Below are 11,644 nucleotides of genomic sequence, written 5' to 3' on the forward strand. Positions count from 1 at the left end.
TAATCCTGGGTGACTTTGAGCACATCCCTTCCCTTGTTTCCTTGCTGGCTGCCTTGGCTAGTTAGAGTCTGAGCCCTCCAGCCCAGCGATTGTCTGCAGCACCTGGTGCAACAGGGCCCTGAGCTCAGCTGGCATCTGTAGGTGCTGGTGGGACAGAAATAACTGGGCTGGCCCTGATGCTGAATGGGGCAATCGCCTCTCGTCACTCACAAGCAATGCCTTGTCCTGGCTTCTTGTAGGATGGCTGAGGAGGGCCGCCCAGAGCCCAGGCGTGCCTGGGAGGAGACAAAACCTCCCCCAGGGAAGAGTCGGCAGAGGAGGGAATGGCAGCAGCAGCAGTGTGCGCGCCATCCCGGTGAGTGGGTGCCTTCTGGGTGGGCGGAGGGGGCTGCAAAAATGGCTGAGGCCATGGCCCTGCATTGGGGTGGGGCTTGGCCCCTGTGGGGGTTGGGGGGGCAAGACTAGGGTGTCATTGTGGGGAGAAGACTCCATAGACCTTGTACTGCTCTGGGTTGCCACGAGATGGAGAGACAGGAAAACCCAGGCAGGGGGGAATGGCCCCTCCTGCTGGCAGCAGCTGCAGCCACTAAAGCTGATCGGGGCATAGCGGCAGAAGCATCAGGTGGAGACTGACTGAATCGCCCACCCCGATCTGTCACGCTGCTGGGTCGGAGGATGTTTTCCACCAGTCGAAGGGGATGCTTGGTGCACAGTGGGTTGTTAAAGCCTAGGATTGCAGGGCGCCGGCCAGAGCGTAAGATGCTCCCTGATGTTGCAGCCCCATCTGTTGGCTCCTTTGTCGCATGTCGCAGCACAGGGCATTTGGGGGGAGTGTTGACGATGGGAGCCCAGTGCCTCTGGCTGATTGTTGGTGGCAGGAGAGGCAGTCAGAACAAGCAGAACGGGCAGGCCCTGGGTCCCCATATCCCATGCAGACTGGGCAGCAGTTCTCTCTCCTGCTGCAAGGACCAGACCGATTCACTCCCAGTCCCTCCGCCCCCTCCAGCAATGGGCCGGAGAGTGGAGACACCCCTCATGGCCTGACATCGTCCCTCCTTCCAGGTGTGGCGCTCCCCAAATCCCCAGACTGAGCCTGCATGCTGGGCGGGGAAGTGGGGTGGCCGCTGGGAACCAGGGCTCCGACTGGGTCTTTGCTGGGCTGGGCAGCAAAGAGGTGGGGAAGCCAGGGATCGCTGTGCCAGACCCTGCTCCCCTGCTGGGGCGGGAGTGGGGGCAAGGGTTTTCTCTAAGATCTCTGTCACCCAGACTGCAGCTTGGCAGACCCAGGTATTACCACTGCTCTGTCTTTGATCAGATTCACCATGGCCATGTAGCACCGCCTGCTTTAAGGGGCACAACTGGAAGGAGAGAGAGGCCCTGGAATGCATAGACTCCTTTCTGAAGGGCAATGACCAGGTACCAAGAGCCCTCCTCTGACCTGTCAGCTAGTGCCCTGTCCACATGCACATCTGCCCTTCTCCAGATGATGCATGGATTCTAAGGCCAGACGGAACCACTGTGACCTCCTGTATAACACAGGCCAGGGACCTGCCCCCAAATAATTCCTGTTTAAACTACAGCATTTTAAAAAGTCCCGTCTTGAGTTACAGTCCCTAGTGTGACGGGTTGCCCCCCTTTGAGGTGCCACCTGCTGTACCGGGCTACCACCGAGCCCACCTGTTCTGCCAGCCTGGGCCCCCTTTACCTCGTCTTGCTGGGCTAGGCTCACAAGCCTCTTCCAGACATACACTCAGGCAGGGCCACGCCCAGCTGCAGAAAGACACAGACACTGAGATCAGCTCTGGGAAGACTCAGGTGAAAGGGCTTGTCCCAGTACTCTGGTGCCCACCTCCTTTGGAGTACAGACCCAAAGGTTTTATGAAATTCGCCCCCTCCCTCCATGTGGAGAGAGGTATGCACAACTCTTTGCCCCTCCCCCCAGTTGCTAATTGCACAAACTGGGTTATGGTATAAACAAGCAATAAGATTATTAACTACAAGAGGTAGCTTGTAAGTGGTTATAAGAGATAGCAAACGGTACAAAGCAGATTGCATTAGTAAATAAACACAACACGCAAACTAAGCTTTCCACACTGGATAGATAGGCTCTACATGAGCAAATTCTCACCCTGAGTGATAAACAGGTGGGCAGATTCTTAAGGGACAAGCTGCCTTGGCTTTGCAGCTTGGATTTCCCAGGTTTTCTTACACAGGCTAGGAATCTCTCTCCAGCCTGGCACCATCACTTCTCATAGTTCAATCTTTGTCCCTCAGGTGTTTCCATGTGTCTTATTGCAGGGAGCGTGAGGTCCCCCCCCGATGTCATTGTTCCCCTTTTATCTCCTCTTCCCACCCGCTGGAAAACTCTTTTGCTGTGACCTGGGTCCAACGGTTCCCATTGTGTAGCGTTCTCTCGGAGAGGTTTCTATTGTGGACAGTTCCTGGGCTAACCCTGCTGCTTATGTGCATTTCCTCAATAAGCCATTGTTTGGCGTTTTTACTGTTGTACCTGAAAGGCTGTTTTGAACCTCACAACGTGTTTCAGGAACACAGACATAGCTGAACTTCATAATTTCACATACAACGATAGCACATACAATCCAATGAGACATTAATGTCTAGCAGATAAAGACTTTTAGAATGATACCTTACAATACGTACTTTGTACAAAACATGTCCTAATGACATGACAGTGGCGAATATTGGGGTGTCAGGGTGTCCCACCCAGCTGTTCCTCCCACTCTGTCAAGCCCCCAGTAACACTGTCTGGCTGCCTAGCCCCCATGTTGCAGTTCCTCTTTGGACACCTACCCCGTGAGATCTGCTCCCTCTCTAGTCCGGTTTCACACAGAGCTGCCCTGCCCTCCCCAGATAGTCACTCCTGTTACCAGATGAATGGCCTTCTGCCACTCGGCATATCAAAGCCTGAGCAGCACTGGGGGGAAGCTTTCTAACATCTCTCCCACTGGCAGCTCCTTTCCACGCTAACCTTCCTGTTTGTGTCTCATCTCTGCGGGGCGTAGGACGAGGCCCAGAAAATGAATTTTTTGAATTCCATCCTCAACCTCGTCATACACATCGTGGCATGGAGCCCAGAAAAAAATATGGACCGCAAAGCCCTGCTAGTGGAGAAGATAACGGTGAGTAAAACACACACTGGGGCTGTGTTACCTGGCGGGTTTAGTGATTGGCCTGGAGATTTCTGCAGATTTGTCTAACTTGAGCTACCAATCATTGGATCGTGTTAGACGTTTGTCTGTTAGACTGAAGAGCCCATTATCAAATATTTGCTCCCCGTGTAGGTACTTACAGACTGTCATCAAGTCACCCTGTAACCTTCCCTTCGTTCAGCTGAACTAATTGAGCTCCTTGAGTCTCTCACTGTCAGGCATGTTTCCCAATCCTCCAATCACTCTTGTGGCTCTTCTCTGACCCCTCTCCAATTTATCAACATTCTCCTTGAATTGTGGGCACCGGACCTGGACACAGGATCCCAGCAGCGGTCGCACCAGTGCCAAATACAGAGGGAAAATAACCTCTCTAACAACTGGAGTTTGCCCTGTTTCTACATCCCAGGATGGCATTAGCCCTTTTGGCCCCAGCGTCACACTGGGCGCTCATGGGCAGCTGATTACCCTGACTGCCAAGTCTTTTCCAGAGTCACCGCTTCCCAGGTTAGAGCCCCCCATGCTGTGAGTGTGGCCTGCATTCTTTGTTCCTAAACATAGAACTGTATGGAAATGTAGATTGTTCCCTTGCACCCAGCTTCCCAAGTCACCGGGTCGCTCTGTATACGCCAGTCTCCCTGCCCAGAGCCCCAACACTCTGCAGTCAGTGCCCACTAGGGAACTAGCAACAAATCTGCTCCATAGATTTGGCAAGTCTTTGCTCTCCAGCACTGCAGAAAGCTTTCCAGAGCTCACCTCCCTTCCCTGAACGTGGGACAGCGTGGGCTGGTGGGTGGTCCAGTGGGCTGGGGCTCAGCACACCTGGGTTCTACTCCCAGTTCTGCAGTAAGACTTTGGGCAAGTCACTTCCCCCTCTGTGCCTCAGTTTCCCTTCCATGCCTTGTCTCTTCTAGTTAGCTCGTGAGTTCTCTGGGGCAGGGACTGGCTCTCACTGTGTGTGTGCAGCACCGGGCACAAGGGGGCCTGATCTCAGGTGGTGTCCCTGGGTGCTAATGCTGATGGAGCCTTTCAGTGCACTGGCGCGTGACACTGGGGCACTGACCACAGGCCCTGCACTGCGCTCCCCGGCTGGAGCCCTGCACACCATCAAGTCCACAGTAGGACGACCTGGCTGCCGAGCCCACATGTTGCAGGCCCTGCGCTTTGCTCCCCAGTCGGAGCCTTGAAGGAGCTTGGAGCCTGGCTGGCATTTCCCCACATTGTCTCCCCAGGAGATGCTTCAGCACGAGTCCGTCGACTCCCTGACCGACATGGTGCGTCAGCAAGCGATGCTCATCATCATGGAGATGAGGTACCCAGCCTGCCCGGCCCAGCCAGTGCTGTGTGCAGCCAGACACGCCAGCCTCTTGGCATGGCCAGTTCTCCAGGGCATTCCCCCCTCTGCTCCTCCCCCATCTTCTGATTCCGCCGGGCACGTGGCAGCAGGTGATGGTGCTGGTGCATGTGGGCTGGCACCAGTGGGTAGATGGTGGAGGATTCTTCGGTGCCTGGCGACCTCTCCACGTGGCCTTAGGAAGATGTGGGGGAGGGAGGGAGGGGGTTAGGACTGGTCCCCTCTGGGACCCCGCAGGAGATGGCTCTGGGGGGAGAGGGGCAGTTGGGTGCTGCTGGAGCGGAGCAACCGAAGTCACTGCCAGCTGTGCCAGCTGCGTCACACCGGCAGCTCAGCGACCCCCTGTGGCTGAGAAGTTGGGCAGGCTGAGCCCTGGCCCGTGGCACTGCCTGTGCCATGGGGGGCTCTCTCTCAGCGCCGCTGGTGCCCTGCTCTGAGCTTCCCAGAAGCCTGCCCATCAGGCGTCCGGAGGTGGCAGATGCTGCTGGCTGGAGCTGGGCTCTCGCTGGTGGCTCAATAGGTTCCCCAGGAATGGGAGGGGGAGGCAGGGCAGGCGCTGGAGCGGCTCTCCCCACTGGGCACTGGCTTCCTGACAGCGGGGCAGGCGACGGCATTGGCCACGATCCTGTCTCTGCTGGGGCGGAGGGAGGTGATTTGCGTCAGCAGTGGGCGTAGCTGCCACCTGCCACGAGGGGCGTGGCTCTGTCCTGCAGGGGGCAAGTAGTCACCTGGTACCTCATTGCATGTGCTGGGGCCATGCTCTGGCAGTGGGGGTGAAGAGGTTAATGCTGTCTGGGCTGTCTCCACCTTCCTCCCCCCCTGCACACAGCTGGGTGCCCTGTCCAGCAGGCTGAGAGCCCTGGGCAAGGGGCAGGGCTTGGATCCCTGCCTGGATTCTGCCCTGCTGCGGGCTGATGCAGCATCTCTCTGCTGGCCCGGACTGTGCAGCCGCAGTGCAGACAGCTGTGGTGGAAGAGTCTCTTTGCCCCCAGCGGGACAGGACTGGCAGGCTCCTTTGCACTCTGGCCACTTGGTTCAGAGGCACTTTGGTGCCAGCAGGCTCTAGTCTCCCGTCCGTGCCGTTTGCGGGATGTCATTTCTCGGCGAAGCGCAGTGCTCTCTGCCCCAGCTGGTGAGTCCTGGTGGGGTCACAGCAGACAGCTGCAGACTGCACTAAGTCCCTGCCTGTTGGTATGAGAGAAGGCAGCACCAGCTCCCTCCACCGCCCCCTGACCTGTTCTCGTCTGCCACCCACCAGTTGGAGCCCCCTCAGGTGTTTCCATGTCCTGGGAGCCTGACGCCAACATTAGCGCGTCAGTCCCGCCTCAGCCCTCCAATCCGCACGTGTTTCTTCTCTTAGCAGAGTGAAGCCACCGCTGCAGGACCTGGAACGATCCAGCCTGCTCACAGCCTGCTTCTCCAGCGTCTTCTCCCTGCCTCCAGCAGAGACCATGCAGGGCGAGGAGGCTGCTCTCTACACCAAGGTAAGCCCCAAACCGGCCACGCAGAGCCACCCGAAACCAAGTGGGAATCCTGCCGGTCGCTCGTGTACCTGTCCCCCGGGTAACCTGGCACTGGCACATGAGTATAATAATCACAGCTCCTCGGCAGGACTTCAGCTCAGGACCTGCAGCACCAAAGCACAGGCCCCACCACTGCAGATAAAGGAGTAACTCCCTCATAGGGTAGCAGTAGTAGGCATTTCTCCTTCACATGCACCGACAATTAGTGGGGAACAGACACTCCCTTCACAAGCACATTCATCCCCAGTGCGTGGCGGGGGGCACAGGCCTGTGATTGGCTGCTTCAGACGCACACAGGCCAGAGGAACCGAAGCTTGGCTGGAAATCTCCCCTCCAAATGTGCAGTCCTTTCTGACTCTTCCAGTGGGTTAGACTCCATGCAGTGGCCTTTCTGGGGACAGCAAAGGCAGGTGGTGTCCTGTTGCCAGGAGTTTGCAGTAGGTCCCCTGTGGGTACAAGTGAGTGGGTGAGCTGGAATACCAGGTGCTGCCGTGGCCTGGGGGGTGTCACATGCCAGGGCCTTGGTTCATCTCCTGGCTGGGTAACGCCACTTGCTCTGGTGTCTCCTCTGCTCTGCACACAGACTCTGAGAGCCATGGATCAGATGCTGAAGGCCTTGGCGTGTGAGAATCAGGAGCCCAGACTTCTGGTGGTGGAGAAGATCTTGGAGGTCTGGAGGCGTGGGGGCAGGAAGGGGACTAGTCCTGTAGCTGGGGTGGGGCTCAGGGACCAAGACTCCATTTAATCACAAGCATGGGACACTCCCCCTCCTCTTCCCCTCCCCCCCTGGTGCCTTTGGCTCCTCAAAGTACGTTCTATACAAAGGTTCTTGGGCTGGAGGGCCAAGTGCCCCCGCTATATCTGAAAAACGTCTGCACGGGGTGGGGGTGGAGGAGTGCAGGATCTGTCGTGTTTTCCACTGAGCCCCCATCTGACCCTGGCATTCATTTGTGTTCACCATGGGCCCCACCAACCTGGCCAGAGCCCAGAGCGAGATTCCCCCAACGTTCTAGTTCTGGGGCCACAGGAAGTAGATTCTGTGGGTGGTTTGTGCTCCAAAAAGAGGGAAATGTCCTTGACAGAGATTCGGTCTCCTCGATTCCAGAGCCTGGGAAGAGGGAACACAGAAGTGCAGGGCTGGAAGGGATCTCAAGAGGTCATCTACTCCACCCCCTGCACTGAGGCAGGGCCAAGCATTCCTAGACCGTCCCTGATGAGTGTTTGTCCAGCCTGTTTTTTAAAACCTCCGTGATGGGGAGTCCACCACTTCCCTAGGTCACCTGTTCCAGTGCTTAGCCACCCTTAGACTTTTTCCTAATATTTAACCTAAATCTCCCTTGCTGCAGATTAAGCCCATTACTTCTTGTCCTACCTTCAGGGGACATGGAGAATAATTTGTCACCATCCTCTGTATAACAGCCCTTAACGTATTTGAAGACTGTTACCAGGTGCCCCCTCCGTCTTCTCAAGACGAAAATGCCCAGTTTGTTCAACCTTTCTTCACAGGTCAGGTTTTCTAAACCGCTGAGCACTTTTGTCGCTGTCCTCTGGACTGGCCCCAGTTTGTTCACATCTTTCTTAAAGCGTGGTGCCCAGAACTGGACACAGTGCTACAAGCTAATACACCTCAGAATGACATTTCCCTTTTTCACAACAGCATCACACTGTTGATTCCTATTCAGTGTGAGACCCATGATAACTCCCAGATCCTTTTCTGCAGTACTGCCACCTAGCCAGTTATCCCTCACTTTGTTTTTATGCATTTGATTTTTCCTTCCTAAGTGCGTTACGTCACATTTGTTTTGACTGAATTTCATCTTGTTGACTTGAGACCAACTCTCCAATTTAGCAAGCTCATTTTGAATTCTAATCTGTCCTCCAAAGGGCTTGCAACCCTTCCCAGTTTGGTGTCATCTGCAAACTTTACAAGCATACTCTCCTCTCGGTTAACCAAGTTCTTAATGAAAATATTGACTAGTACTGGACCCAGGCACACCCCTGGGGAACCCCACTTGAGACACCCTTCCACTTTGCCAGCGAGTCAGTGATAACTCCTCTTTGAGTATGGTCTTTCCATCAGTTGTGCACCCACTTTATAGTAATCTCATCTGGATCATACTGGCTTAGTTGGCTTCTGAGAATGTCTTGTGGAACTGTGTCAAAAGCCTTACTAAACTTCATATACATCATCATATACTGCCTCCTTCCATCCACTAGGCAAGTAACCCTGTCAAAGAAGGAAATTAGCTTTGTTTGGCATGGTTTGTTCTGGACAAATCCATGGTGCTCTTCCTTATCACCCTATTATCTCCTCTAGGTTCTTACAAACTGTTTAATAAGTTGTTCAGTATCTTTCTGGGTACCAAAGTTAGGCTGACAGGTCTATAATTCCTTGAGGCCTCCTCGTTCCCCTTTTTGAAGATAGGTTCTGTGTCTGCCCTTCTCCAGTCCTCTGGGACCTCAGCCCTCCTAACGGTTCAGAGATTGCTTTGCCTAGCTCCATCTAGGGTGAATATCATGTGGCTCTGCCAGCTTGAATTCATCTAACTGTCCTAAATTGTCTTTTACCTGTTCTCTCCCGAGTCTGGCCTGTATTCCTTCCCCCTCGTTGTTAATATTGTGTTAAGCATCTAGTTGCCATTAACCTTTTTAGTGAAAACTGAAGCAAAAAAGGCATTAAACACCTTGGCTTTGTCTGTGTCATCCATTATTTGCTCTCCTTCCCTGCTGAGTAGTGGCCCCTCACTTTCCTTTGTCTTTCTCTTGCTCCGAATGCATTTATAGAGCTGCTTCTGATTGTCTTTTATGTCCCTTGCCAGTTAGAACTCATTTTTGCCTTCAGCTTTCTGATCTTCTCCCTATGTGCTTGTGCTATTTTTTGGTACTTCTCCTCAGCAATTTGTCCCAATTTGTTTCTCTCAGGCCCTGCTCCCCTGGACCGCATCCAAGGAGGTGCATGGGCGGCTGAGGGCAGTGGAAAGGATCACCTGCCTGATGAAATTCATGGCTTGTCAACCTGAATGCAAGGTGAGCAGCCTGTGACCCTGGCCGCCTCCTAACTGCACTGAGCAGCCTCGCGGTGCAGCGCTCCCTGGCAGGGAAAACCCGGGCCTAGAATAGTGACTCAGCAAGATCCTCGGTAGGAGTCCAATCTACCGAGCACTGATGTCGATGGGTCTGTCCTCTGACTCCAGTGGGCTTTGGGTCGAGCCCCATAATTCTGTCTCCAAGGACTCTCCCCGCTGTTCCCCTAGCACCAAAGTCTGCTCCACAGGGTCAGTGCATTTACACAGGATGGCCCTGAGAGCAGCCTCTGAACCCAGGTGTCTGTTCACCCCCTTTGTCAGTTGCCTGTGGGATGCTTTGGCATCAGCTCCTGCCAGGCTGCCAGAAGAACGCCCCCTGCTCTGGGTGCTCAGGGCCATTTAGCTGCTCCAGCTGCTCCATCCCCCCTGTGTCAAGGCCTCCCCTTCGGCAGCTGGAGGGGGGCGTTTGGATGATGTGCCCCCAGAGGCTGAACAGAAGGAGGGAGGTGGGAGGGGACACACCGAAAGGGATGGGAGGGACCAAAGGAGCCAGAGCACTGGGGAGTGGGTGTGGGGAGGCTGTGCAGACCCCTGGAGAGGAGGGCAAGGGGTTTGGTGCGAGGTGGGGAAGAGCAGGGAGCCAGCGCAGGTGCTGCAGGAGGGGCAAGGGAAGGTCTGGCAGGAGGGGGAGATGAGAGGACAAGGCTGCAGTAGAGAGCCGGTGGGAGAGAGCCGGCAGGCTGGGGATGGCGCAGGAAGGGAGGACTCTGGGGAACTCCAGGATGGAGTGAGAGAGGCGGGATGCAGAGCAGAGGAGTCCAAGGTGACCCCAAGCTCCTGGGCCTGAGGTCAATGGAGGGTGGGGGGTGGGAGAAGGGGCTGGGATTAGGCGCTTGCCCTTGAGATGGAGACTGGACGTTAGTTCATTCGTTACCCGGGTCCCCACTCGGGAGCAAGGTTTGCTGACTTTGCTGACCAGATTTCCCCGTCCCTGCTGAGCTTTCCTCAGCCCCTGGTGATGGGCCCCACGGCTCCTCCTGCTCTCCTTGTCCCCAGTCTCTCTGCACTGGGCTCTGCCTCCCCCAGTTCTAACCCATTGCTAGGGCAATGCCAGGGGGACACGCTGCGCTAGGCCTGCAGGGGCGAGTGACTCCCTTTGCGCCCTCTCTCCATCAGGAAGCGGAGGAGTTCAGAGTCCTGGGCCAGCTGGTGGCGTGTGTCACTCTGTGCCATCCGGAGCAGGAGATCTGCCGATCGTCTATGGAGGCATTTTACCACCTCTACTCCTTCATGCTGCAGCTAAAATGTAAGAGCCATGGAGACCCTTGTCCTTCCTAAATACACTAACATGGGGTTTCCAAACATGGAAAACATATTTCTTGAACACTTCTGCCTTTTCTGCAACCTTTTAAAGAGTCTCCATCTAGTAATGAGCCTACACCACTGCTAAGATTTCTTTTGTTCCTAAATCACTTTTTAAAAAAAACCTCCTTATTATCCTTAGTCCTGCAAGCCATGGAGTTTCCCCTGATGTCTTTAGCTTCCCCTATCTATATGCTACTCTTCATAACTCACATAAGAATGGACATACTGACTCAGACCAATGGTTCATCTAGCCCAGTATTGTGTCTTCTGATAGTGGCCAGTACCTCATGCTTCAGAGGGAATGAACTGAAGAGGGAAATTTTGAGTGATCCATCCCCTGACATCTAGTCCCAGCTTCTGGTAGTCAGAGGTTTAGGGACATGCAGAGTATGGGTTTGCATGCCCTGATTATCTTGAACCCAATTATACTTTTAGCCTTCACAACATCCCACGGCAACAATTTCCACAGGTTGCCTGTGCATTGTGTGCAGAGATACCTTCTTCTGTTCGTTTTTAACTTGCTGCCTATTCATTTCATAAAGTGACCCGTAGTTCTCGTGTTATGTGCAGGGGTAAATAACACTTTCCTATTCACTTTCTTCACACCAGTCATGATTTTATAGACCTCTATCATATCCCCCGTTAGTCATCTCTTATCTAAACTAAATGGTCCCAGGTCTATACTACAGACCTATATTGTTATAACGACATTGCTCAGGGGTGTGAAAAATCCACACCCCTGTCGCAGGAGCACCTCTCCCACTGACCTAGCTAGCGCCTCTCCGGGAGGTGGATTAAGAGCTTGTTGGCATAGGAACATCTTCACTTAAATGCTACAGCGCCAGTGCAGCTACGGCGTGTGCTGTACCCAACGAAAAGAGTGAGAACTCTGTTATTCTCCGACAGGCGATACAGTGTTTGAAGTGTAGACTTGCCCCCAGTCTTTTTCATCCTTCCTCATATGGAAGCTGTTCCATCCCCCTAATCATTTTTGTCGCCCTTCTCTGCACCTTTTACAGTTCTGGTATATCTGTTTTGAGATGGGGCGACCAGAACTGCACGCAGTATTCAAGGTGTGGGCGCACCATGGATTTATATAGAGACATTATGATATTTTTCTGTTTTATTATCTATCCCTTTCCTAATGGTTCCCAACATTCTGTTTGCTTTTTTAACTGCCACTGCACGTTGAGTGGATGTTTTCAGAGA

The 11,644-nt window shown here is 54.1% G+C and overlaps 1 protein-coding gene across 1 annotated transcript; it reads left to right on the plus strand.

Annotated features, from left to right (window-relative positions):
* Nucleotides 1-222: 222 nt before the first annotated feature.
* LOC135979548 (maestro heat-like repeat-containing protein family member 1) lies at nt 223-10,376 on the plus strand (the record flags this gene model as incomplete). Its single annotated transcript, XM_065579883.1, has 8 exons — nt 223-355; nt 1,316-1,416; nt 3,024-3,140; nt 4,400-4,479; nt 5,885-6,005; nt 6,628-6,714; nt 8,967-9,071; nt 10,247-10,376. Coding segments are annotated over exons 1-8 (856 nt in total), but the record flags the coding sequence as incomplete, so codon positions are not given.
* Nucleotides 10,377-11,644: the final 1,268 nt, after the last annotated feature.

The sequence above is a fragment of the Chrysemys picta genome, unplaced genomic scaffold, assembly GCF_011386835.1.
Source record: "Chrysemys picta bellii isolate R12L10 unplaced genomic scaffold, ASM1138683v2 scaf982, whole genome shotgun sequence".
Lineage (NCBI taxonomy): Eukaryota > Metazoa > Chordata > Testudines > Emydidae > Chrysemys > Chrysemys picta.